Source organism: Eulemur rufifrons, chromosome 7 (assembly GCF_041146395.1).
Source record: "Eulemur rufifrons isolate Redbay chromosome 7, OSU_ERuf_1, whole genome shotgun sequence".
NCBI lineage: Eukaryota > Metazoa > Chordata > Mammalia > Primates > Lemuridae > Eulemur > Eulemur rufifrons.
In genome coordinates this window covers 2,610,243-2,637,159 of record NC_090989.1, presented here as the reverse complement: position 1 = coordinate 2,637,159, position 26,917 = coordinate 2,610,243, and the positions used below count along the sequence as shown (strand labels likewise).

Sequence of the window (26,917 nt, the reverse complement as noted above, 5' to 3'; positions counted from 1 at the left end):
CAGTGGCTTTCACTGTTGGGTAGTCTTGCCAGCACCTGGAGAGCTAACGGGTGCTCAGGGCCACGCCCAGTGAGGTGACACAGGGCTGGCCCCAGTGTGAGCATCAGGTTCCCCCGGGTGATTCCAGTCTGAGAACCGGGTACCTGGCATCTGCCGGATAGCTGCGAATGGGGAACCTAATCTTTGAAAAGCCCAAGAAACTAAGAGCAAAAGAGTTTTCACCAAAATGTCATTTTCAGCATTTTGACCTCGGGTACCTGGGCCCTGTGTTGAGGGGGAGGGTCCCAGAGCCCACAGGCCTGGAGGCCGGCCAGCCCTCTTCCCCATCTCCTCTGCTCTTTCCTCTGAGTGCTTTGGGCCAAGGGTGGTGGGTGGGGACTGAGGATGGGGGAGGGTGCTTATGAGGTTTGCCCAGTGAGTGGGGAGAGGACCATGGGCGACAGACCAAGGTGGGAGAAATGCAATCACCTGCACAGGAGGAGATGGATTATCAGACCCTCCCGAGAGCCAAGGGCGGATGACCTCACCGAGCAGGGCCACAAAGGGTCAGTAAGGGCAGTGGGTAGCGCTGCTTGCCACTATGGGTTCTTGGGGCCCACCCAACACTTGTCACCAACTCTGTAACCTCTAGCTTCTCCTCCTGGGTTTCCTTACCTGTAAGATGGGATGGACTCCTACCTTACAGGGCGGTTGTGAAGGTTCAATGTGTTCATGCATAAAACGTTCTTGGCACATGGTAAGCACTCAATAAATGTTAGCTATTATTGTTATTATTATTATCAAGACAGAGTCTCCCTTTGTTGCCCAGGCTGAACTTGAACTCCTGGGCTCAAGTGATCCTTCGGCCTCCCAGGTAGCTGGGACTACAGGTGCCGGCCACTGCACCCCACTTAAGTGTTAGCTATTATTAAACCTCAATTAGTTATTACTAATTTCAGTGTACTTCCTCTTTAAGATCTGGACCTCGGTGGCAATGTCCTGCACAGACTCCTCAGCACCAGGGACCCAAATCACCATGTCTGTAGGTCCAGAACCAAGGGAGGGTTCAGCTCCCTGGGTGGCTCAGAGAAGGGCAGGAAGTGCGTCAGCCGAGGCGAGGGCAGGGGCTGGGCCTCCACCAGTTGGGTTTGTCCTTGAGGGCAGGCAGAACCAGCGGGGGTGGGACCAGACATGTGGCCCAGCCCTGGGACACCTGTGGCTGGAGGGCCGGGCACGTGGCCAGGGCTGGGTGCCTCTGCAGGCCACGCCACTCGGGGTCCCCAGAGGGGTCCCGGCCCGCGGAGATGTCCACCGGCTCGCCTGGGCGAGACTGGGCCCCGTGCCCCAAGAGCTTGCGCGTCCAGCGCGGTGACTGCCGGGCGGCCTGGTGCGGGCTCTGGGTCCGCAGGCGGCCGAACGCGGTCGCCCTGAGGCCCCCGGGGTGGGCGCCGGGCAGGGAGGGCGCAGCGCGGGCGGGGAAGGCTCACTTCCGCGCTGTGCCCGCGCCCACTCTCGGGCTCTGCGTGCTGGGCGAGTTCTCGTCCCGCTGAGCCCCGAGGGCCACGCCGGAGGGAGGGCAGGGGCGTGGCGCCGGCCCCCGCGTCTCCCGCAGGGCGCAGTGCCCCAGCCGGCCACGTGTGTTGAATGAATGAATGCACGGCGCTGCAGCGTCCTGCTGGACAAGATGAAAGTCCAGACCCAGCGTTCCGGGGGTGGCCGCTCCCGCCCACGTGCCAGAGCGCAGGACGACCCGGGTCACCCAGACCCAGCTGGCGGGGTCGGTTTCGCTTCTTCCCGGTTCCTCTCCAGGGGCGGGGCTTGCGCGGCTGTCCCCGCCCCCGGCCCGCCCCGGCGCCGCGCGGTACTCGGGTGCGGAGCCGCGGGCGGAGGTCAGGGGGAGGCGGCCTGGCGTCCGAGCCGAGCGCCTGCGCCGAGCGGGAGCCGCGCCAAGCCCGAGCTGAGCCAGAGCGTGCGGCGGAGCCCGTGACCCGCGCCCGGCCCCGCGCCGCCGCGGCAGGCCCGGCATGGAGGAGGAGTGCCGGGTGCTCTCCATCCAGAGCCACGTCGTCCGCGGCTACGTGGGCAACCGGGCGGCCACGTTCCCGCTGCAGGTACGCGCCGCCGCGACCCGCCGCCCGGCCTTACGTAACGCGTCCGGGCGTCCCCGCGCCCGCCGTGCGGGCCCGCTGCGTGGTGGCCGCGGCCGGTCTCCTCGTGACCTTGCCCGGGCCACCCCAGGCGAGCCTCCGCTCGGGGTGCGCGGAGCGCCGGGGAGGCAGGCGCTGGGCTGAGCCTCCCGCGTCCGCCCGGTTTGCGGGGGCGGAAGGGGGGCTGAGCACCCGGTGGGCCCCTGGGAGTGGGATTGGTCCCAGCGTCGGGGGTGGGGGGGTGCTCAGGGAGGATGAGCCCCCCGAGCACGAGCTGTGGCGCAGCCGCTGGCTCCTGCCGGTCCCTGCCCCTTCCTGCCAGCCGGGCCAGCTGCGGACAGGGGCTTCCAGGAGGCGAGCAAATGCGGCAGGCCTGGGGGGGCACGGAGGAGTCGCCCCCGGGATGCCCCGCTGGAGCGGAGAGAGTCCCGAGGGAGGGCGGGCGGGGTGACTGCAGGTGTTTGCGTGCTCACCTGCTGGGGCCCCCAGGGTTCCGTACCTGCCCCCGGTGGGTCAGGAGGCCTGAGTAAGGCCACTGACAGTGAGGCCATGGTGCCCATTCCAGGGGGTGGTGAGAGGAAAGGGTGTGCTGCACCCCTGGCAGAGAAGCCCACCCCTCACAAGCGTGCACTCTGAAAAGAACCCCAGAGACAGCTCAGGACTGTGCTCTGTGGCTTAGGAAGCTGTCCTTGGAGAGCCTTATCTTGCCTTGCCAACAGGTCCTCCTGCTGTCCCACCTGTCCTTAGCGAGGAGCTCACGGCTTCCTCATTGTAGCTGGGTGGCCCTTGGCCAGGCGGGATGAGGCCTGGGTGCAGTGGATGTCACGCTGGCCAGAGGCAGAACCAGGGCGTTGGGCACTTCCTTGCCCTGTGGGCAGCAGGAGGGCTGGGCGGGCCTAGCCAGGAGGAGGGACCCTCTTGCCCCCTTTGGTCTGGTCCCTGAGCTAGGGAGCATGTATGGCAGGGGCAGACCCTGCACGGGGCAGTCAGGGTGCACCTGTCCCTTAGCCCAGGCTGGGGTGTGGGGAGGAGAGGTAACCACAGGTAGACGGACTGTGTGGGCAGGGTCACCGAGGAGGTGGGATTGTCCTCGGGAAGAAAGGTGCGGGGTTCCTGAAGCAGGAGCGGCAGAGAGGCTGGGACCGGCCGGGCTCTGAGAGCAGCTTCAGCTCACTGCCCGGATGGCAGAAGTGTGCGGGTCCCTCCTCCCCGTCCACCTGCTGCTAAAACTCCTTTCTCCCTTCCTTGGGCAAAATTCCCTTCCTCGGCTCACGCTGGGTCCTCTAGCAATGTCCCTGGTTTCCAAACTTCCAGCTACTCAAAAACGGGGGTCCTCCTGGTGACCTGCCTGGGGCAGGGCCTCCCATGGATGGAGCTGCTGTTCTCCCTGGGGTCTCCCTGGTGCCCAGCTGCACAAGGTCAAGTCTCAAGCTGCTGGGGGGGTGGGTCTTAACTTTGATTGATAGTGTGCAGCTTGGGACTGTAAAGGCTCGTTCACGTGGCTGCATCTGAGGAAAGAACACTTAGAAGTGGGCAGAATGGAAGGTCCGGCTGGGCCTCAGAGATTTGCCCTAATGCTGCTTGGAAAGAGACCAGAGATTGCCCCAGGGGCATGGCATGTGGGGGGTGCTGGAGAGCTGCGTGTGGGGACTGACCTGGGTGTGCGCTTCCTGCCTTAAAGTAGACATCGCTGGTCCTGGAGCTCGGCCAAGGGACCTGGCGCCAGTTTCTGAGCCTCGTGGGCCTCACCTGTAAACCAGGCACCGTCTCTGTCGGCAGAGGGTGCCAGGGTTTCTCATGGCCGTTGTGCTGGGCTCAGCCCGAGCCTGCTGTCCCGACTGGCAGCCTGACATCTGGGCTTCAGAGATGTCCACCCCACTGCTTTCTGCAAGACCCTCCGAGCACACCACTCTCCGTCTCCCTCTGCGGCCCCCACTGCCCTGGGCTGGGCTGGGAAAAACATTGTACCAAAGAGAAGGGAGTGGAACCTGGACCCTGTGTTTGGATTCAGTCTCTGGGCCTGAGTCCAAGGTACATTTCAGTGGCGGTAGGGGACATGTTAACATGACCAGTGTGGGCAGGAGAAGCAGCGTCCGGCAGCACAGGTCGGTTTGCAGAGAGCAAGGAGGGCCAGGCGCGGGGTCTGCAGGGCAAGGGGACAAGGTTAGGCCTGTACCAAGGACAGACAGGCCTCGTGATGCGTCTGGGTCGGGGGCTTCCCCGCTGCTTTGGCTTGGATTCCAGGTGGGAGAAGAGGAAAAGGAATGGATGGAGTGCAGTGTGGCCGCCTGGTGTCCCCCACCCCCACACACAAACCCCGCTGAGACTGTCCCTCCTGGGAGAAGAAAGCCTCCGGTTCTTCCAGGGTGGCAGCTTTGGGTCTTGCGAGTGGCCTCCTGCGTCTGTGGAGAGCCTGCGTTCTGTGGGCCCCTCGGGGCAGCCTCACTGCCCCCTGCTTCCCGCTGCGGTGAAAACACGGAACGTGACGCCTAGGGTGAGGTGTTCGTTTGCCAGGACCGCCATACGAAGTACCACGAACTGGGCGGCTTAGAACAGCAGAAATCTGTCCCTCGTAGTCTGGAGGCCGGAAGTCTGAGGTCCAGGTGTGGACAGGGCCGCAGCTCCTGGGCTGCCCAGAGCAGCCATTTCCAGCCCCTGGTGGCCCCAGCTGTTCCTCGGCTTGTGGCTGTGTCATTCCAGTCTCTGTCTTCCCGTGGCCTTCTCCTCAGAGTCTTCTCTCCTTAGGAGGACACTTGTCATGGGATTCAGGGCCCACCCGGATAATCTAGGGTGATCTCGTCTTAGAATCTTTATCACGTCTGCAAAGACCCTTTTCCAAATACTGTCCTGTCACGGGTTCCAGGCGAGCAATACCATTCAGTCCACTGTGGGTCAGAAGGCACCTTCAGAGAAATTTGAAAGTGGCCTAAATTTAGGGCTTAACTAAAGGCCCAGCCAGAAGCTGATGACATCAAGCTGTCCTTGTTGGACATGGGGGGCAGCACCGCCGTGAGTCTCCACACTGCCCGCACGGCCATGGAGCCTGCGCCTCCCGCCAAGCTGGGCGGCGAGAGCGTCTCCTGAGAGTGGCAGCAGGCGCTGTCCAGGGCTGCCAGCGCCCCACGTGGCAGTGGAACCAGTCCTGACAACGGCATGTCCAGGAGGGTAGCTGGCAGCTTCCCGCTGGCAGCGTTGACACCCCTGTCCTTCCCTTAGCCTCTGGAGCAGCCACCCCAGACCAGACACCCGCGGGCCCTGAGCGGGAGGATCTTGGCACAGGTGTAGCCCACAGGGTCATGGCAGCAGGAGGAGGTAATGCCCATCGGACCTTAAGTTATTGGATTCCAGGGCTCTGAGAACCTGACCTGGGGCCTTAGCTCAAAACCCACTTAAATACCGTGTTGCCCTGACTGGAAAGCAAGACCACGGCCCCCCGCCCCCACTAGAAGGTGCTGTGAGGATGGCTCGGTTTGGGGCCTGCGGCAGTGAGCCTCCTCCTTTGGCTGTCCTTGCCCGTTGCTCGCGGACCCCAGACATCCGAGCCACGCTTGTTTGCTGGGGCTCGAGCACCCTGCAGGGAGAGGCAGGGGTGGGCCCCTGGCCTGGAAACCTGGCCTTGGACACCTGCTCTGACTCCCACCTGCTGAGTAACGTTGGCAAAAGTATCTAGGGCAGAGGTTGAAGGTCCCGCTGGATCACTGGCCTGCTGACAGGAGCAGAAGCCACAGAGCTATGGGGACCTGGTGGGCAAGTCACCCCGGGCTCTCCTAGACTAACGATGGGGTCCCAGGGGGCTTGCTCGGGCTAAGGACCTGCTTTCCAACCTCTAACCTTTAAGAATCTCCTGAGCTGCAAGGTGGTCTTCAGAGATGCGGTGTTGGTCACGGGATTCTTCGGGTAAGTAGTTGAAACACTCTGACACGTAAATGAAAATCTTTACGTTTTTCTTAGAATTGCTTGGATAGAAAGGGCCTTGTCCTTCTCCAGAGCTGCATTTAGAAGATACTGGAAGAATGTCACCCTGCCCTTTAAAAGACATAGTTTTTGCCTGAACATTTTTCTTTTTTTTTTTTTTTTTTTTTTTTGAGACAGAGTCTCACTCTGTTGCCCAGGCTAGAGTGAGTGCAGTGGCGTTAGCCTAGCTCACAGCAACCTCAAACTCCTGAGCTCAAGCGATCCTCCTGTCTCAGCCTCCCGAGTAGCTGGGACTACAGGCATGCGCCACCATGCCCGGCTAATTTTTTCTATATATATTTTTAGCTGTCCATATAATTTCTTTCTATTTTTAGTAGAGATGGGGTCTCGCTCTTGCTCAGGCTGGTCTCGAACTCTTGAGCTCAAACGATCCGCCCACCTCGGCCTCCCAGAGTGCTAGGATTACAGGCGTGAGCCACCGCGCCCGGCCTGCCTGAACATTTTTCAAGGTGACATGCATTTGCCGGCACTGCTGGGGAGCCGGTGCTGAGAAGCGTACCTCCCCCCTGCCCAGGGCGGCCCTCATTTGCCTCCCCGGAGGTGGTGCCCCAGGTCGGGAAGCCTCTGAGGGTCCTCGGGACCCCCTCGTGCTCCCAGGCTGCATTGATCTCCTTGCTTCCCTGCCGTCTTGTTGGAATTCTCCCTCTTTCTCTCTGGCCTTGGCCAGCCCCAGGGTCTGAGCCAGAAGGTGTCCCGATCCTAGAAACACAGGCTCTGTTTTGGTATTTCTCCAAGAAGAAACAGAACTGGTTAGTTTCTCGCTTTCCTAACTCTCTCAGTTTGGGACTGAGTTTCTGTTCTTCCTCTCTGGCCGTCACAGAGAAAAGCAAAAACTTACTGGTCCCATTTTTCGATGGATGGCTTTCCCACTTCTGAGCCAGCTGTGAGCTCTGCCTTCTCCTGGGGTTTGCGGTGTGCCCAGCCAGGCAGTGCGTGGTTCCCGTGTGGGGCCTGCCTGGCACCGGGAGCCCAGAAATGGGTTGGGTGTCCCTGTGCTGTGAGCAGGGCAGGGGCGGAGGTGATGGGGCCCGAGGTGTGGCGCCAAGGCGAGGGTGCACGCACAGGTGCAGGTGGTCATGGGGACTAGGGTGAGTCAGGTGGGGAGGCTGCTTTGGGGCACACAGGACCGTTTCCATGGAAGTTCCCCTGGGAGGTCAGGGGATGCAGGAGGTGGTTGAGCTGAGTTGTAGGGCTGCCTGGGAGCAGATGGGGAAAGAGTTGAGCGGGACGACAGCAGTCCCGTGATGCTCCTCGTCCCCCTTCCCTAATTGCAATTTTCTGTGAAAGTGGCTAAGGTCTTGCTGAGTGAGCCACAGTGAGGAGTCCTTAGGGCAGATGACACCCGGAATGCTGAGCTGCAGATACCCTCTGTCCCCTGGAATGCCTGAGCCTGCGGTCTAGCTGGGGTGGAGAACTGCACTGGAATGTTCCAGAGCTCCCCCCTTCCCGCTGTTCTGAGTCACTCTGCCTCCGCAGAGGAGGGCGGATCACTGAGCAGTGTCTTGCTGTGTCTGCCTCACTGTGAGCGGCTGATGATGCAGCAACTCAGGCAGCCACGTGGCCTCTGGGGGCGCACGCCGCCCACCCCGGGCAGCCACCCCCTGCACGGGGCAGCCACCCCCTGCACGGGGCAGCCACCCCCGGCACGCAGCAGCACCGTCTGCGCGGAGGGATGGACCCAGGGGTGTCTGGGAGGAGGACATGCGTGCCCTGCGGGTGGCAGGGAGAAGGGAGTCGGGAGGGAGAGCAGTTGAGTCCTTGTTGACGCTGTGACTGCAGTGGAAGTGCCCTCCCCAGGTGCGCTGGTGACGGCCATGCACAGTGGGGGGCGGGGAAGAAGCCGGAGCCTTCTCTCAGGTTCCCCCAGCCCAGGCTCTGCTTGGGATTGTTGGGACTACGGGCGCAGCCTGCCTGAGTCCCTGCCACGTGCACTGATGTGCTGACAGGCAAAGCCTCCCTTTGGCCATGACCTGCAGGGGCGCTTCTCAGCCCTGCGCTCCCCACCTCTGAGCTCCCCGAGCTCCCAGCATTCGTTCCCCTTATGTAGTGACCTTGGAGTTGCAGCTGGGAGTGGCGGCTTACTGGGGGGCAACCGGCAGCTCTGCCCACCAGACTCTCCGGCGGACACGCTGGTCTGTTCCGTATCAGGAGTGGGTCTGCCAGCGGAGCCCGAGGCCGGGGGCTTGGGCCAGGGCCGGCGTTCGTCAGAGGCATGAGGAAAGGCGGGAGCCCCTAAGAATCCCACCCAGGGTCTGGAGCGCTGAAGCAAGGCCAAGAGGGCAAGGTTTTCAGCAGGGTCATGGAGGCTAAAAGAAAGAGTCTGGGGAAAGAGTTGAGCAGGGAAGGAGGCTGACAAGGCAGAGGTTTCAGAGCTTTTAGGGGTTCGGAGAGTGGCCAGTGGCCCTGCAGCCCCAGCGTGGAATCCACGGGACGGTAGGGATGAGGCTGAGTGGGGCGTCGGGCCGTGGCAGTAGGACGTACGGCGGGGGGCGCTGGGCATCACCCCAGGGCAGCAGCAGCCCCCCAAAGTCTGGGGCTTAGAGGGTATGTCTGGAGGTCGGGTGGGGACCCCACATCGGGGACAGGGGCAGAGCGGTGGCACCGAGGCCAGTTGAGACCGTCACAGGAATGGAGCGAGCCGGGGTTAAACCGGCCTGCCATGTGCCGTCCAGCAGCGATGGGGCACCGGGGAGAGTTCGGGGGGGCTGTGTGCCGCGGTGTGGGGGGGGGCTGTGTGCCGCGGTGTGGGTGGGGGCTGATGTACAGTGTGCGCCGCCAGTGTCCAGGTGTCAGCACTTCCGGGGGACTGAGAGTGAGCCGGCAGGGGGAGGCGGGGCGCGGTGCGGGGGCCCCGCCGTGTGTGTCCACCGGACGGATCCCAGGGATGACTGGCCGAGAGCGCGGGTGGCGGGAGGCTGCAGCAGGCTAAGTGGACGCTAAGGGACGTGGACGGCCGGGGTGTTTATTGTGTTTGCTTTCACTGTCATCTGTGTCAGTTTCTTGACTCGGGCTTTGATTCTGGCTGCGTGTAACACCGACCCCACACCTGCCGCCCTCAAAGCCAGCAGCGGTTCATTGAGTCCTCCTCCCCCTTCTGCTCTCTCTGATGTCCCTCTGCCTGCCAGCCTGGGAAAACTAGGGCTCGCGTAGTCAGACTCCTCTGGACAATAGCGTCACTGTCACCGTGGGGGAGAGCACAGTGACAGGTTCCCCACGCTCCAGGGGGGACACAGGGTGACAGGGCCACTGAAGGTCACTCAGAATTCTCCCTGCCATGGGAGCCCCGCAGTCTATTTTGGGTATGAGGTTTACTGTAAAACCAGGTGTTTCTCCCCTAAGAGCACATCCAGCGGCTGTCCCTAAAGTGGCCCGCAGTGGCCCTGACGGTCAATAGGGCCCCAGGGCACCCTGCTCTATTCCCATTTAAGGTGGCTCATATGCAGGCTGTGCAGAGCAGGCACTTGGTCTGCCCTGCCACCGGGGCGGGAGGTGAGCCCTGGGGAGGACCCAGCCGCTCTCCGTGTTGGGGTGGATCAGGCAGGGTCCAGCCCCGAAACAGAAATCAGAGCAGTCACGTTAACACAGCTTAATAGGAGACAGTTGTTGAGCCAGGTGTCGGGAGAAAGGAGGAGACAGAAGGGAACATGTGTAATCCTGGCACTTTGGGAGGCTGATGCAGGAGGATCACTGAGGCCAAGAGTTCAAGACCAGCCTGAGCAACATCTGGAGACCCTGACTCTACAAAGAAAATTTAAAAATTAGTGGAGCGTGGTGGCGCCCACCTGTAGTCCCAGCTACCCAGGAGGCTAAGGCAGGAGGATCACTTGAGCCCAGGAGTTGGAGGTTGCAGGGAGCTGTGATCGAGCCACTGCACTCCAGCCTGGGTGACAGAGCAAGACCTCGTCCCTTAGAAAAAGAGAGCTGGAAGATACTGGAAGGAGGCATCTGCTTTAGGCAGGTGACCATGGATGAAAGGGACGAGGCTGGGTCATTAGAACTTAGAGCTGGGGCAGGGGGCGCCAGCTGCCTTGTGCTCAGGGGTTTTGGGGGATGTGAAGAGGAATCTTGCAAGTGGCGGGAAAGCCACAGATCGGATTCAGTGCCACTGTGGGAAGGAACTGTCACTGCCCAGAGAAGAAGGGCCCAGGAAAGAGGATTGCTGAGGGGTGACGCGGGGGCACAGCCGCCTGGCCGGAGCCGGGTCCTTCCCTCCCCTCTCCAGTTTCTCCCCTCCCTCCTGGCCCCAGGTCACAGGGCCTAGCACAGGAGGGTGAGTTTGGCTGGAGGATGAGTTTGACACCAGGAGACCCCGTTCTCTGGGGTCACAGGCTCCAGTCTGGGCTCTCTGCCTGCCGGCATCTCGACTTGCCTTGGAGTGGTGCCTCGTTTGCACATGCGGTGTGGTAGGAGCACTCTGGAAACGTCCGAACCAGCCTGTGAGACCCATTAACAAGCTGCCTTTGATGGCGGTATTTGAAATGGAGACGCCAGCCCAGGGGCTTAGCACTCCCTCTCTCATTTAGAAGCAGAAAATAGCGACTTCATTCCCAGATATGTTTGCCAGCCCCAAGGGATTAATTATCTACGCATCCAGAAGCAACGGGGCAGAATATTTTGGCAGGATTTTCAGGATTTGTGTCATTGCTGCTTAAAATCTGTTTCTTCAGCGTTGATTAGAATTTTAAGGGATTTGAAATACTGCAAACTATCTGTGAATAGGAGGCCACCGAATCAGGCAAGTGAATTTGCAAAGTGCCAATTTTAACTTTTTAGTTTAGTGAGACTGCTAATTTTTGTTTCATTATTTTAGTGATAACATTGGCTTAAAGGTATTCACCAAGAGAGACCCTGGTGAATGCAGATCGCAAGTATAGAGCTCAGTGAATGGGCACAGCGTGACCACCACCCACTGGGGAAATAGGCTGCGACCCGCACCCGGAACCCACCCGCCCCCTCCTCCAGGGGCAGCCGCTGCCCTGACCGCTCACCCCAGAGGCAGCTGCCGGTGTTTGAGTGCCAAGGTGGGGCTCGCACAGTGGTTGGTGGCTCAGGTGGAGAGAGAGGGTTTGGGGGGTTGTCGGCACGCAGGAGCTGAGGAGGCCCGAGCCACTGCCTGGAGATGTGGGAAGACGGCCACACGGCCACCGCTCCCCTTGGTTCCCATCCCCCTCCCTCTCTGAGCCTCACCTGTGCAGTCTTGAGCAGTCTTGAGGCACCCTCGGGGTGGGGGCGGGACCCGCCTTCGCACAGCGAAGATGGCCTTGCAGCCCTTGTGCAGTGTCTGGACAGACACCCTGTGCTAGTTTCACTGAGCACTTCCTTTTGGTGGGATTTCCAGAATGATCTGTGAAGCACGTCTCCGTCGAGTTCCAGCAGGCTGGGCGGTAACCTCTGGGTCTCCATCCTTAGGGTTGCTTGGTGCCCATCTGCAGGCCCCAAAAGTGCAAATGTCGAGTCTGACTTGGGAGAGCCTCCTGCTCCCCACACTGTGTACCCCCAGCCTGCGCCTGGGGGACCCGGCACCGGCCCCGCCTTGGTCACTCCCCTCTTCTGGGCACCTGCTGTGGGTTAATGGGACCCCAGACCTGGCACTCCTACACCTGTTCCTTCTGTGTCTTGCAGGTGCTGGGCTTTGAGATCGACGCCGTGAACTCCGTCCAGTTCTCCAACCACACAGGTAAGGCGCCAGCGTGGAACTGAGTGTGGGCCGGGCAGTGGCCCTGGGCCGGCACCCCCCGTGTGGAAGGGAAATGGAGCCCCGAGGTGATGCTCCTTGCAGGGCCCGCACAGCACATCGGGGTTCAGGGCCTGGGTCTGCCTGGTCGCAGAGCGAGAGCTGCTTTGGAGCCATGTGACCCGCAGCAGGCGTTGTAAGCTCTCGACACCTGAGTTTTCTTCTCTGAGACAGGACGGTGATCCTGGCACCCACCTGAGGTTCTGAGAGCTCAGTGGGTAAATTGCACAAAATGCGTGGACGCAGCCGTTGTCTGCCGTGTGGCGTGTCTGTTCACCCCGGCCCACCAGGGTGACGCCTCGGTGCGGGAGGAGGCTGCCCCGCGGTGGACGTGTAGGTGGTTGGCGCCGGGGCTGCGGGGCTTGCGTGTGTCTGTCTCGGCGCTCAGGACTCCGAGGGTCCCGTTGGCTCACGGTCGAGGGTCGCTGTCCTCGGGAGGCCCTGAATGTCAGGAGCGGGTGCCGGGCGCCCCACCCCCCCACCCCTGGGGAGCAGAGGTGGGAGGCGTCTGCCCTGCCCCCTGCTGTCCCGTTGGCGGGAGAACAAAGCCATTCAGTTCTTTGAAACACTCCACGTCACTTCTCCTGAAATCACACTGAGCCCAGCCGGAAACCCCAAGGGCACAGAACATTCCAGAAACAGCCCGGCAGAGCACCAGCAGGGTTCAGAGGCCGGGCGGCCCTCATGCTCAGGAAGGATTTCTGTAATTCTCCTGGATGTGCTCTTCCTGGGGGAGGGCGCTTATTGCAAATCACAAATTGAGAGGAAAGAATTAGGTGCCCGGCTCAGATGAAGAGACCCCAGTGTCACCAGGAGTCCTCTCCTGCCCTTGCTTGCTGTGCGTGCCAGGTGCTGTGAAATTTGCAGACGTCCCAAGCAGCTTAGTCCCCCGGGGAACCTCCCTGACACCCACGTGTTCACCTTGGCTACTCTGACCCCCGCCCCAATTTATTTTTAAGTGAATGAGCCGAACAGGCTTGGACGGTGAATTAAGTTTATTTCTGGGGATTGGGTGGTTCTGTGATCAGCTGCCCTCCCCGTCCAGAATGAAGGGAGGGGCCCTGGGGGCTCCCGGGGAAGCTTCTCAGAGGGGTCAGAGACAGAAAGGCCTGCCCCAGGGGGGAGCGGGTGGAGACCAGGCCCCCCAAGAGCTTGGGAGCCCCTCAGGTACAGAGCACGGTTACAGGGGTGGGGGCTTCCCTTCCAGTGGGGACCACCTTGTGGCTCCTGGGAGAGCCCCCCAGTGTGGAGGAGAGCCTGCCCCTCTAGCCTCCTCCCCGTGCCATGCAGACCCGCCTGGCTGGGGTGACCCCGGGCAGCCTTGTCTGTGGCTGGGGAGCCTGCACCTGGCCCAGGGGCTCAGTGTCTGCACAGCCTCATTAGGAGGCTTCCAGGGTGGCCCCCCCAGAGTGCCTCTGGGGCCCCTTTTGCAGGGTCCCCCCGACCCTGTCTGCACTGTGCTGCTGGGACGTGAGGCTGGTGAGTTTGAAACCCACCCCTGCCCCATGTGGCATCTGGGAGCCACGGGGAGCTGTGGTTAGGACGGAACTCAGCGGCCCCCAGCCTGCCCCGCCCCCAACCCCAGGCCAGAGCAGGGCCTGTCACCCACAGCGAGCAGAACAGCGAACGCTTTGTTCCGCAGATTCCGCAGGGCAGGGTCCTGGGCTGCAAACCAGGAAGTGCTGGATGTTTTCACGGGAAAGCTGGAGGCACCTTGTTCTTTACGGTGCTGGCCTCCCGGGAGCACGGAGCCAGGCCCGTCAGAGCAAGGCCGTCTGTGGGCAGGAAAGGCCTGTGGGCCCCCCACCCCCCGCCATGCGCTTCCACTCCCAGCACTTCCACGCGTGAGCGCCTTGGCCCACGGCTGCGCTCCTCAGGCTGCCTGGTGAGGCCCCGCCGCGTGCTCCTTCCACCACGTGGCCCTACTGTGCGTGCCCAGGACGCAGCTCACACCGCGCATGACTGCTATTCAAGTTCACCAGAAACTCACATAGCCTGGTCAGGTGGCCCTGGGACATCTGCGTGGTTTCCACTTCCTGGCCACTGTGAATTGTGCTGCTGTGGACGTCCGTCTGCACGTTTTTGTAGACGTGTTGTTGTTTCTGTCCACGGTACAACTAGGAGTTGGGGGGGGGGGTGTCTCAGGTTGCACCTGATCCCCCTGTGATGGCGCGTGTTGGGTGGGAGGGCATGTGGGGTGGGGTCCTCTGGGAGCTCCTCCGAGGCTTAGTGCCCCGGGTTGTCCCTGGGGCTGGTCACATAGGTGGCTTCTGCCTGGACCTGCCAGAAAACTAGACTCCCAGACAGAAGTGGGTGTGCGCGTTGACCCTGCCTCAGGCTGCCCACCTGTGTCTGCCTGTCCCCGCCTCCAGTCCCCAGAGGCCACACCACACCCTGTTCAGTTTCCATACCTGGAGCTGCCCCCCAGGGCAGCTGGGCTGGAGAGCCACGTGTGAAGCTGCGCAGGGCAGGGTTTCTGGAGCGTCCCACCCGCAGGTCCCAGGCCTGAGGGCACTGGGAAGGCAGCGTGGCTCCTGGAATGTGGGGGAGGGGGGCGTGCGGTGCAGGGGGTGGCAGGTGACCAGCCGGTAGGCTCCCTGGTCCTCACAGCGGAGGAGTGGCTGGTGTGGGCTCAGGGAGCCTCAGGGCCTGAGAAGGCTGGGGACAGGTGCCGGTGAGGGACACGCACAAGGGCCCAGACCCGGCCTGGACTCCCTGGCAGGCTGGGGTGGGAGGGGGGCACCAGGGCTCCTGGGCTGCCGGAGGAGCCACTCGCTTGGCCTCTGTTTTTCCCTAAGTCGGAGGAGGTGGGTGGCGGGTTCGTCAGGAAATAGGACTCAGGTCCCACCGGCCGGGGGAGCTGAGCGCCTGTGCTGGGTTCCTTCCAGCAGGAACCGGCAGCGGAGGGTGGGCACTGCTGGTGGCAGTGATAAGGCTCCCAGCAGTGGCGAAGCAGGTGTCCTTTCGGGGGCTTTGAGGTCCCCCACGGACAGGTATCGGGGACCTGCCACAGCACCACGTCTGGGTGATCTCCTTCAAGCCTGGCGCCAGCCCGTGGGGAAGGGGTGCCCCCGGGGTGTGGGCGGTCGTCAGGGCTGGGCCGGGCCACACACCGCGTGGTCTGCTCTGCCGACAGGCTACGCCCACTGGAAGGGTCAGGTGCTGAACTCGGATGAGCTCCACGAGCTGTACGACGGCCTGAGGCTGAACAACGTGAACAAATATGACTACGTGCTCACAGGTGAGGTCCAGGGGGGCTGGGCCCAGAGCACCCCCATCCCAGGCTCGCCCCTGTCCCTGCCTCCTTCAGGAGGGATTCGGCGTGTCCTAGGGACCCTCAGCCATGCCGTGCCCACTGGGCCGGTGACTGCCCACTGTCCTTGGCTAAATCACCCCCACTTCCATGTCCACACTGGGGGTCCAGTACCTGGGAGAGGGCCCAGCCGGGGTGCTGGGAATGCTGCCTGGGGCAGGAGGGGTCACATTTAGGCAGGGACACATTGCCACCGGGTGCGTTGGTTTCCTTTGTCAACTTCCTGGTTTAAAAAAAACCACAATTTGTATTTTTACACATGGCTAAAAGTGACATATACTGATTTTCTGAAAATGGAAAATAGGCCAGGCGCGGTAGCTCACGCCTGTAATCCCAGCATTCTGGGAGGTCGAGGTGGGAAGATCAGCTGAGCTCAGGAGTTCGAGACCAGCCTAAGCAAGAATGAGACCCTGTCTCTACCAAAAAGAAAGGGGGGAAAAAAAAAACAGCTGGGTGTGGTGGCGCAAGCCTGTAGTCCCAGCCACCTGGGAGACTGAGGCAGGAGGATCGCTTAGAGCCCAGGAGTTGGAGGTTGCTGTGAGCTACAATGACACCACTGCACTCCCAGGGCAACAGCGTAAGACTCTGTCTCAATAAATACAAGGAAAAAAAGAAAAGAAAATGGAAAATAGGCCAGGTGTGGTGGCTCACACCTGTAATCCCAGCACTTTGGGAGGCTGAGGTGGGAGGATTGCTTGAGGCCAGGAGTTCAAGACCATCCTGGGCAATAGCGAGACCCCATCTCTACAAAAAAAAAAATGGAAATTGTAAACAAAGGAAACAGTTACGCATACACCTGTCACCCATGGGTCCATTCCTTTAAAACTCAGCGTTTCTTTGGGACACGCTGAGCTTCCCCTCCCCCCATGACTACAGACTGGGGGGTACCCTCGCCTGGACCCGGCTGCTGGCTCCCAGGCCCCCCCTGCCACTCTCTGTGCTCGAGCAGCCTGCTGCTGCCCGTTTCTCCTGTTCTCTGTGGGTCAATGTGCGTGCCCTGTTTCCCGGGGGTGACCTGGTTTCCCCTCCCCAGGGTACACGAGGGACAAGTCGTTCCTGGCCATGGTGGTGGACATCGTGCAGGAGCTGAAGCAGCAGAACTCCAGGCTCGTGTACGGTAGGTGCAGGCCCCAGGCAGGGCCTGGCTCTGTGGCCTCGGAGCCCTGGCCTGTCACCTTCTTGAGTGGGGCTGGCCTGGGAGCCCTGGGAAGGGACAGCGCAGCCCCCTTTCTAATCAACACCCTGTCCTTTGTGTCCTGCCCGCGGGGCGCTCAGAAACACTTGCAAGGTGAACCTGGGATCTTGTGTGGGGCAGGGGCGAGAGGAAGGGTCCGATGTGGTCGGGAGCCGTGTCGTGTGTGAAGCCGGGGGTGCTGGGGCACCGTCACACCCCAGGCAGATCACGGCTGGTGAGTGGGGGGCCCGAGCCTCAGGGGTGTCTGCATAGAACGGCCTTGAGAAGAGGCAGTGCCAGCCGACTCTGCCGACGAGGTCCCTTCCTGGGTGTGGTCTGGTGCACACGCTGCCCCCGCACGCTGCTTTGCCCACCGTGGACTGTTGCGAAGGGACCGTGCTTGTCGGGCAGACGACGTGAGGCCTGGACTTGATGTGCCCGAGGCAGGAGGAGGAAGGGGCTGCTGGTCTCGCTTGGGTGACGAGAGGGTACTGTCGGTGTCACTCATGAAGAAGGTGCGAGGGATCATAAACTAGGTCAGAATTAACTAGAGCGTAGAGTCATCTTGGACAGAGAGATTCAAAGTGCCAAGTTACAGGAGCAATGAAAATGGGAGGCCATGCTTTTCCCTAAGCTTTTGTGTACATGAAGTTTAAAAATAAAGTGTGGAGATACCGTTTCACACCAGCTAGGATGGCTATACCCAAAAGCATGGGAAGTAACAAGTGTGGGCGACGGTATGGAGAGACTGGAACCCGCATGTCTTGTTGGTGGGAATGTCAGACGGCGCAGCCGCCGTGGAGACAGGCTGGTGGCCCCCAACAAGTTAAACGCGGCAATTGCCATGTGGCCCGAGATTCCATCCTGTGTCTGAGGTGACTGAACATAGCGGCTCTCCCAGACACCTGCACACTCACGCTCAGCAGCTAAAAGTGCAAACAACCCAGTGTCCGTTGACGAATTAATGGATAAACCAAATGTGGTCTGTCCACACAGCGGGACGTTATTTGGTCTTAAAAAGTAAGAAAATTGTGACACACGTTACAATATGGGTGAACCTTGAGGACGTTATGCTCCATGAAGGAAGCAGACTCAGACTGGCAAATATCATGAGTGTCCTCGTGGGAATTATCTAGAATAGGCACAGTCGTAGAGACAGGCAGTAGCCTAGAGGGTGCGGGCTGGAGGGGGAATGGGGAGTCAGTACTGAGTAATGGGGACAGAGTTTCGGTTTGAGGTGATGGGAAGATTTCGGAGGTGGGTGGAGGGGATGGTTGCACAGTGGTGTGAGTGTGCGTAATGCCCCTGAACTGGGCAGCTAAAAATGGTTAAAATGACAAAGTTTATGTTACATATCTTTTTACCATATTAAAGAATTATCACGGCTGTAATCCTAGGCTGAGGCGGGAGGATAGCTTGAGGTCAGGAGTTTGAGACCAGGCTGAGCAAGAGTGAGACCCTTGAGTCTCTACTAAAAATAGAAAAATTAGGCAAGCAACTAAAAATAATAACAAAAAATTAGCCAGGTGTGTTGTGCACCTGTAGTCCCAGCTGCTCGGGAGGCTGAGGCAGGAGGATCGCTTGAGCCCGGAAGTTGGAGGCTGCAGTGAGCTGTGATGGCGCCACGGCACTCCAGCCCCAGGAACAGAGTGAGACCCTGTCTCCAAAAAAGAAAAAAACACTGACGGTTCGTCACGCATCAGCTGCAGCTTTTGCTGATCAGATGCCTGTGTCTCCACAGTGTGTGACCCGGTCATGGGCGACAAGTGGAACGGCGAAGGCTCGATGGTGAGTCATGGCGCGCGCGGCAAGCACAGCTCTTCCCGTTAACACAGTGACTAACACAAAAAACCCAGAAACTTTTCTGGGGGCCACAGTGTTTTATTACGAAAATAGAATAAAAACCTCAAGTGTAATTTAAAGGTAAACATAAATAGAAAAATGAAATTTACTGATTTCATGTAATGCACATTTTTAGAATTAAATTGTCAGTATTGTGACAACAAGAACGTCAACAAGTAAGATTTTCCGTTTGCTTCATGCGGCCCTGGGGCCACAACTAGAGTGAGTGGAATGCAAGTCTCGTGGCAGGGACGTGTGAGTGGGGGAGAGGCCACCCCTCTGAGTGTCGACCTCGGCAAGGCGCCCCGTCAGGTGTGGGCGTGGCCTCGTCAGGAGGGAGAGACGAGGTGCGGGAAGGTCCCGTAGGCCCAGGTGGTTAATAAGTTTCCAGGCTTTGCGGCCGTTCGTCCCGGTGCCGCAGCGCAGAGGCAGCCACTGCCGACAGGTCAACAAACGGGCTTGGCTGCTTTCTGGTAAAATTTCATGTATGGACGCTGAACTTCGTAGTGCCTGTCATTTTCATGTGTCAAATGTTATTCTTTCTTTGACATTTCTTCCCTCCCCCTTTGAAGATGTAAAATCACTCTCAGCTCACCAGCTGTACAAGAGCCGGCGGCAGCCGGGGCTCCCCAGCCGTGGCGGGCAGGTGAGGGGGGCTCGCCGGTGGCCCGCACGGAAGCCTAGAGTGTCAGAGGTGGAAGGAACTCGGAGACTGTCCTGCCTGTGGGTTTCAAACTCAGCAGTTCAACACCCAGACTTTCTGTAAACACTTTCTTCGTTGTGGTTGTTCAGTTTGTTCGTTTGCTCCCGCTGTAAGTTCACAGAGTGCAGCGGGCCGGGCCAGCCACGGTCTACACTGCACGGCGGCCAGTGCCCTTCCTGCCCGCTGGGTCAGCAGCTGAGGTCAGGGTATCAGTGACATTTAACCAGATGGCTTGCTCAGCATCTGTCTGTCCATCCACCCTCTCCTGTGCTTGTTTTCTGGAAGGTTCCTGCACCAACGCCCTTCGCCGTGGGTCCCAGCTTGCAGTCTTGCTCTCCCTTCGTTTCCCGCGGTGGGCTCTGCTGGCCCGGGGGTGGGCGCTTGTGTGTGCGTCATCAGGAGTCGAGGCCACTGTGCAGTGTGGCCACGCGCCGGTCTCTCGACTCCAGGCAGATCTGTTTTCCCTGAGAGCCGAGCTCGGCCTCACCATGAGCGAGCGTGTTGGGCTCAGACAAGCAGTAATCCTGCATCTGAAGTTTCTCAGGAGGTTAGGAGGAGTGTGTCGGGCCTGCCCACTGAAATCGGGCTGTAAAGAGCCTTTCTTTGACGTCACGGTCACCCCTGAAGGATCGAAGCCCAAGGATTGGGGCGTCGGGGTTGCACCTGTCTGACCTCAGTGCTGACACGTGACGCTTGCGTGCTGTGAGTGCCAGGCGCTGAGGTGTATCCGTGGGGGCCAGCTGGTCCCCAAGGGAGGCTCCCGGGAGCAGAGTGAGGGGAAGGGATTGGAAACTCAGGCCAGCCAGCCGGTGCCAGAAAGCAAACAGAATTCCTCTGTCCTCACCGTGGACTTGGGCTTTGGGATGCTTTGTAAAGAAATCTGATAGCTAAAGAAAACTGTCGTTTTGAATCGTTTGCTGGACAACTTAAGACAAAAAATGAGTAGATCAAGGGTGCGTTGGCCCATAGCTGGGAAGAGCGTGCGCGTCAGGCTCCTGATCCCCACGGACACCCGGCCACCGCCCGCGCCCCGGCCCTCCTAGGGTGACGAGGGCCGCTATTCCTACCCACCCCTCGGAGTTTTCCCGTTTCTCCCTCCTTCCTTCCTTCACGGTCCAGTCCCTGGTCCTTCAGAACATGAGCTCATGGGCCTGGGACCACCTCCTCCTCCTCCCAGACCCTCAGAGCTCCCTGCAGGACCCATCCGGGCCCTTTGGGTTCCCGGCTCCGACGCGTCTGGAGCGCTCACTGCCTGTGTGGCGTGGGCCTCAGCTCCGCGGCCGAGCGTCCAGGCCCCACGGCAGGCTTTGGCGTGTGCCCTCTGGCGCCCTCCCCGGAGCCTGAGCCGGCCCCATTCCCTGTCTCCTCTGTCCCCAGTACGTCCCGGCGGACCTCCTTCCCGTGTACAGAGAGAAGGTCGTGCCGGTTGCAGACATCATCACCCCCAACCAGTTTGAGGCCGAGTAAGTAATTTCACACGGCTGAACTGTCAGGCCCCAACACACAGAGCTGCAAAGAACGTGCTGGAAGTGTCTCCACGTCTGCCCTGGGGGCTGCCTGCTCCGGCCACCAGGGTCGCGCCCTGGTCTGGCACTGGGGTGGGGAGGCCCCTGCCCACCTGGGTCCGGGGTCCCAGCCTCGCTTTTCGTGATGGCAGGAGCAGGTGCTGGGGATGACTGTGCAGCCCTCAGCGGTTTTCCGGAACAGCAGGGCCCTTTGGGGAGACACAGGGGAAGGGGCGCCCTGGGGAGCCGAGGGCACACACAGCTGGGAAGGCCTTGGGTTGGACAGCTGCCACCCGGACCTGTCCATGGGGCGGGGGCGGTGTTGGACCCACCTGCCCCGTATCACTTGTCTAAAGGCCTGTGGGCGTGTGAGCCCGCCCGACCGACTGGGGACTCAGACCCCAAGGGAAAGCCCCAGCGTCCCAGTGCGTGGGCGGGAGGCCGCCAGGTCCCCCGTGGGTCCCCCGTGCAGCTCAGCTCAACTGGGCTGGGCCCCGTTGCCTGCGCCTCCCGGGCACGTTGGGCGGGCGGCGGGGGCCTGGGATCCCCTGACCCGGCCCGTCCACATGCGGGGTGACGTCTCACCTCGGGGGCCAGGAGCGTCCGTGGTGCCGCACGGTGGCATATTAAGTGGGGCTTGTGCCACTGCTCCTCACCGTCGTCACGCGTGGACGTTGGCCACGGTCTGGAGCCTCACCAGACCTGTCACATGGGAGAGTTCACTTTTAAACTCAGATTTCCCTTGACCCGCCCCTCACCCACCTGCACGTCACACTGGCCCTGCCCGCGATGGCCTGCGATGACCCACGGGCACTGGGGTGGTTCCCTGTGGGGATGGGGGGCCGCGGCGGCCGTGGCTTTGGGAGTGTCACACACAAGCAGAGGGGTCACCTCGTCCCTGCCTGTCTCTCAGGTTACTCAGCGGCCGGAAGATCCACAGCCAGGAGGAAGCGTTGGCGGTAAGGACGCCTGCCGGGCCTGGGTGGAACGGGCGCGGTTCTGGGTCCACCAGGAGCCAGGCGGCCGGATGGGTGTCGGTGCACCCGTGTGTGTGGGGGTGTGTATGTGTGTGTAGAGTGTATGTGACGGGTGTGAGGTGTGTGTGTGTGTGTAGAGTGTATGTGACGGGTGTGAGGTGTTTATGTGTGTGTGTGAGAGGTGTGTGTGTGTGTGTGTAGAGTGTATGTGACGGGTGTGAGGTGTGTGTGTGTGTGTGAGAGGTGTGTGTGTGTGTAGAGTGTATGTAACGGGTGTGAGAGGTGTGTGTGTGTGTGTAGAGTGTATGTGACGGGTGTGAGGTGTGTGTGTGTGTGTAGAGTGTATGTGACGGGTGTGAGGTGTTTATGTGTGTGTGTGAGAGGTGTGTGTGTGTGTGTAGAGTGTATGTAACGGGTGTGAGAGGTGTGTGTGTGTGTGTAGAGTGTATGTGACGGGTGTGAGGTGTATGTGTGTGTGAGAGGTGTGTGTGTGGGGGGCTGTTTATGTGCAGTGTTCGTGAGAAGCGTGGGAGGTGCACATGTGAGGGCATGTGTGTGTGTGGTATATGGGGTGTGTGTATGGGAGTGTGTGCATGTCACGGGGTGTACATGGGAGGTACATACGTGTACATACATGTGGTGCATGTGTGACAGGGACTCCTCTCTCGCCCGCGCTTGGCCCTGGAGTGAAGGGCGCCGCTGCGGGATCAGCACACGCGCTGCTCCGGGGCAGCCGTGCCGTGAAGAGTCGCAGAAAAGCCGACCTGGGGAGAGGCCGGGTCCTCCTTGCTGCAGGGCGGCCACTTACCTGCCGGGTCCCCGCGGGTGTGGGGAGGCCTGCTCTGGTCACCTACCTGGGGGGCGCCTCATGGCCCCAGGCCCTCGAACCCCTCCATGGTTCCTCCCAGATCTCGGGGTCACCCCAGAAGGGCTGGGGTCCGGGGTCCCTTCCCAGCTCCTGGGGGGTGCGGCTGTCTGGTTTCAGCCTGACCTGTGCCAATGAGTGTGTCAGGGGCTTATGGCAGTTTGGGCTCTCGATGCAGGGGACGGTGGCTGACCACGTAGCTCGCTCCTCTGCGGAAGCGTCGTCTCTGCGTGTGGCGTGGGCCAGTGGGTGCTGACAGGCTCCCTGTGCTCCGCAGGTGATGGACATGCTGCACGCCATGGGCCCCGACACGGTGGTCATCACCAGCTCCGACCTGCCCTCCTCCCGGGGCAGCGACTACCTGATCGCGCTGGGCAGCCAGCGGACGCGTGAGTGCCCCACCTGCCGCGCCTCGGCGCCTCTGGTCCTGCCCGCGCAGGTGTCCTTTGAGGCTTCAAGAATGTTTTGGGTTCAGCAGAACGATAGTTATATCTCATTCGGCAAGTCCCACTAGCCTCGAGGAAGAGCACACGCAGACAGGATCAGGAGAGGCTTCTGTGACCTGGGGGGTCCTGGGGGTGTTGCAGGTCACCACGGGGCTCCACAGCCCAGCCCACAGCCCCGCAGCCCCGGGGTGGTGCCCCCACTTACGGTTCTCAGGGGTCAGGTGAGGCGCCCTGGACCGCCCAGTAAGCTGAGTGGACGGGCTGGAATCGGCTTTCCTGACCCCCGTCCCCGTCCCTGACCTCACTGGGGGCGCGTCTGCCGGGCCGTGCTGATTGTTCCAGGGTACAGACACCACCTGGGTTAATTTTCTCTGAACACTGTGAACGTGACACAGGAGGCTGGGGTCGCGGGCTGAGACAGTGACTGAGCCCGGGTTCATAGCCCTGGGCTGCGGAGAGCAATCCCGTGTGCAGCCTCCGTGCCGCGCTCTCTGCCTGTGGGCACGGAGCCTCTTGAGCACACATGCACACGCATCCACACGCACACGCACCCACACCCGCACACATGCACATGCACACGCACACTCTTCAGCACGTCCAGGCGGTTCCTGGTTCTTCATGCCCTTGTTGCTCTCTTGGGGAGCTGCCTGGTGTCCCCTGGGCCATCCTGACCACGTGGCCCTCTGAGATTCCAGCCTGTCACTTTCTCCCTTGGAATGGGGGTGGGGGTCACCACACACATTCCGAGCTGTGAGCACCTGACCAGGGCCCACGCTCTGCCCATGTGGCCTCCCTGCTGCAGTGCCGGGAGGAGCAGGGACATGGACGCCGGCCTTCTGGGAGTGGAGTCGTGGGTCCTAGTGCCCTTGCCCATCCTCTGCCCCCAGGGAGGCCTGACGGCTCCACGGGGACCGAACGCATCCGGATGGACATTCACAAGGTGGACGCCGTCTTTGTGGGCACCGGGGACCTCTTTGCTGCCATGCTCCTGGCGTGGACACACAAGCACCCCAACAATCTAAAGGTCAGTGACATGCACACTCCCCCCACGGCCGCCCCTGTGCCTCAGGGAGCTTGTCACGATGGCCATGGGGAGGGGAGGGACCCGGCTGAGCAGAGAGGGCTGGCTCCAGTGCCGGCGGGGAGGGCGGCAGCCGGGCCGTGGGCTCCGGAGTCAGACCCCAACACCGTGGGTCCCTCCACTCCCTCCCGCATGTGGGAAGTGGGATGGTCAGAGGGCTGCGTGTGGGAGCTCGCCTGGGAGCACGTGTTCGGGACACACCGGGTCCCACCCTGGCTCAGGTGCTGCTGTCTGACGTTGTCGCCAGACTATGAGTGTGCCAAGCTGTGGCATCCTTGGTGACCTAGGAGCTGCTCCTACAAGAGCAGCACAGCACAGCGTGTTTCCTAACACGTAACCACTGCAGTGACTTGAGGGCCTGGGAGCCTGGACGCCGGCTTCGGGCCGGGAGGCGGGAGGTGGAGGCTCAGGGCCGGGCGGGCGTCGGGGTCAGACTGGCGTGGAGACCCGTCTCCCTGTGGGTCACCCCACGTCTGTCCCACCGTTCCCTGCGTCTGCACAGAGACACGGCGCCTGGCCCGGGCACTGCTGGGCAGGGCGGACTCGTTGCTAGGCTGGTTTCGTACCTGGGTGTCGGGGCCTTTCTCATGCACCAGGCAGTTAAGCATGAGGCATGGCAGGGACGGGGAGTCTCGTGACAGCCACGTCGCTGGGTTCACTGGCGACCTTCTGCTCTGTGTGCAGGAAAGTTGCGTTGTGACCTCTTAGATTGCTTTTGTCTGAGGCCCCACCAGCTGGCCATCGGATGTGTCCTCTTTCACTGCCGTCCCCAGCCCTGGGGCTCACTGAGCCAGGCTCCCCTTGGTGTCCCGTGTGCGTGTCCCGTGTGCGGCACGGTGGGCTCAGGCACAGTGGGGAGGCTGCCGCCCCTTTGGAACGTGGGCGGGGCAGGCATGAGGGAGAGGCAGGAGGAGGAAGGGACACCCGCTCCACCTGGGATACACTCGGGGGAGGGAGAGTTGGGACGTCAGGGTCTGGAATTGGCTCCCCGGTGCTGTCTTTGGCTCCTCCAGGGGCTGCGTCCCCCTGGGGGCAGGCGCTCCCCCCAAGTCAGGCTGAGTCTCCGGCTCCTGGTTTGTAAAACGAAAGGTGTGCACTGAAGCCCTTCCCCTCCCGTGGGACAGGCCCGCAGCCAACCCCAAACTCATCACGGGAGTGTGTGGTTCCCTCACGGTCTCCCCACTGCCTGCGCCCCTCGAGGGTGGGTGGCCGGCCTGCCCTGTGTGCTTGGCAGCAGCAGGAGTTTCACTTGGTGCAGGACAGCGGAAACTCGCCAGCTGGTGCCCAGAGCAGGCCTGGGTGCCGCGGCTCCAAGGCCAAGTCTTTGTGCCAGTCTGGGTTTGCGGAGTCGGAGGCAAGTTCCGGCCTTCCCCCCGCATGCTGACCCCTTAAGCCTTTGACTTTGAGACGCTCTGAGTGATGACTTTGGCTGAGTTTGGGGCAGCAGCTCTTTCCCCTGTAGGATCGTCATAACTAATTAATTCCGGGAGCTCTCCTCGGGCACCTGCTACCTCCAGGCGGTGGAGGGCGTGCGGCAGCCCCTGGTGGGAGCTGGTTATTTAGATAGTAGCCTCTGCTCAGCTCTCCCGGGGGCGCTCTGGCGGGTGGAGCAGCCGGCAGCCATGCAGGGTTTGGAACGTGTGAGCTGGTTGGTGGCGGCTCCCTGGTGGCAGCTCCCTGGTGGCTCAGAGGGTGGGACGGACGGTCTTTGTGTTCCCTGAAAATCCTCCGGGCAGCAATGAGCACATGGGAGCCCCAGGTGGTCCACAGCGGGTCTCCTCCCTGCAGGTGGCCTGTGAGAAGACGGTGTCAGCCATGCATCATGTCCTGCGGAGGACCATCCAGTGTGCAAAAGGTACGCCAGCCGGGGCTGCCCCCGTGGCCCGTGTGCCCCAGAAGTGGGCGGGAGAGAGGGGTTGTCACTTGCTACGAGGGTGTGAGGGTCTCTCCTGCTGTGAAGGGGTCGCTGTGGCCCAGCTGGCCTTGGCCCGTGGGATCGGGCGGCGGTGCGGTGCTTCTGGAACGGGGACTGGGGACGTGCCCCGGGCTGCAGCGGGCTCGCACAGGCAGGGGGACAGAAACTCAGGGGGCCCGTCCTTGGTTTGCCCTGCAGCCCAAGCTGGGGAAGGACTGAGGCCCAACCCGGCCCAGCTGGAGCTGAGGATGGTCCAGAGCAAAAAGGACATCGAGGACCCAGAAATCGTCGTCCAGGCCACGGTGCTGTGAGCCCGGCGTGCGCACCCGCGACGCACAGCGTGTTGGTGTCTCCGTTCTTGTCCCTGTGAAAAATGTAACGTCTGCCTTAGAGCTATGACCGAAACTTGACATTTTTTTGTTCATGAGTGTCCAGCATCAACTGGTCTCCATCGTGAACACGTGCCAGCTGCACTTTGTAAACAGTAACAAAGCAATCCCTCCCCTTCCCCAAGGCTCCTCGGCCGGGGGACACCGGTCCCCGTTTGACGTCTAGGGGCGTCCTGCGTGAGAGGGTGGGCACACGAGGCCAGTGCCGCCACCCTGGGGAACCTCACGGGGGCCACTGGTCGCCGCTGCCGCGCAGAAGCCCAGTTTCCAGTGGGCTGGGCTCGGGTGGCCTCTGTGTGTTTGCGGCTCTGAGAGCAGCGGGGTTTTAGCCGTTGGCATCTGGGAGAATACGCCAGATGCCTTCATTGTCATTCGGATCTTACTCTTTGTTCCTGCATCAGAGTTTCTGTCCCTTAACTTGCTGCTCACTAGGCCCTGGGCGTTTCAGGTCTCGTGCTGTTGTTTAACTGTGAACCTGCTCAGACACACACGGGTGCTGTGGTCACCTCGACAGGGACCCGGCCAGGGCCCCGCAAAGTCGAGTTGGTCCACAGCGTCCCGGGTACCAGCGGACGCCTGCAGCGCACGGGCATCTCGTGGGTACCCGCTGAGCCGCGGGAGGGGGCGCTGATAGGGCCGTGGGCAGCTTAAGTTTCGGAAAAGCACCACATCGGGTTCCTTGTGGAAACTCACCTAGTGATGGTATGATGGGTTAAGCACCGAGTGTTTGCCGCATAGTGCTGGTGACAGTGCGTGGAGTCACAGTGCATGTGTACAGACAGGGACAGAGGACAGAGTCAGCCCTTGTCCCTTGCCCCCCCCCCCCCGGCTCTGCCTTCTGTGCCAGCTGCAGCTCTCTGCCCTCTCAGGGA

The 26,917-nt window shown here is 61.2% G+C and overlaps 1 protein-coding gene across 1 annotated transcript; it reads left to right on the top strand.

The window, feature by feature from the left end:
- The first annotated feature begins 1,867 nt into the window (after positions 1-1,867).
- PDXK (pyridoxal kinase) lies at positions 1,868-26,652 on the top strand. The gene is made up of 11 exons (XM_069474918.1): positions 1,868-2,090; positions 11,724-11,778; positions 14,972-15,076; positions 16,182-16,265; positions 18,064-18,110; positions 20,245-20,330; positions 21,286-21,331; positions 22,492-22,603; positions 23,548-23,684; positions 25,530-25,596; positions 25,855-26,652. Exons 1-11 carry the CDS (start codon positions 2,004-2,006, stop codon positions 25,965-25,967), a joined length of 939 nt encoding a protein of 312 aa, XP_069331019.1. The 5' UTR covers positions 1,868-2,003; the 3' UTR covers positions 25,968-26,652.
- The last annotated feature ends 265 nt before the right edge of the window (positions 26,653-26,917 follow it).

Coding starts and splice junctions, on each gene's coding strand:
- PDXK (XM_069474918.1), top strand. CDS start 2,004: ATGGAGGAGGAGTGCCGGGTGCTCTCCATCCAGAGCCACGTCGTCCGC. Junction 15,077..16,181: donor ATATGACTACGTGCTCACAG/GTGAGGTCCAGG, acceptor TCCCCTCCCCAG/GGTACACGAGGGACAAGTCG. Junction 22,604..23,547: donor GCTGGGCAGCCAGCGGACGC/GTGAGTGCCCCA, acceptor CTCTGCCCCCAG/GGAGGCCTGACGGCTCCACG.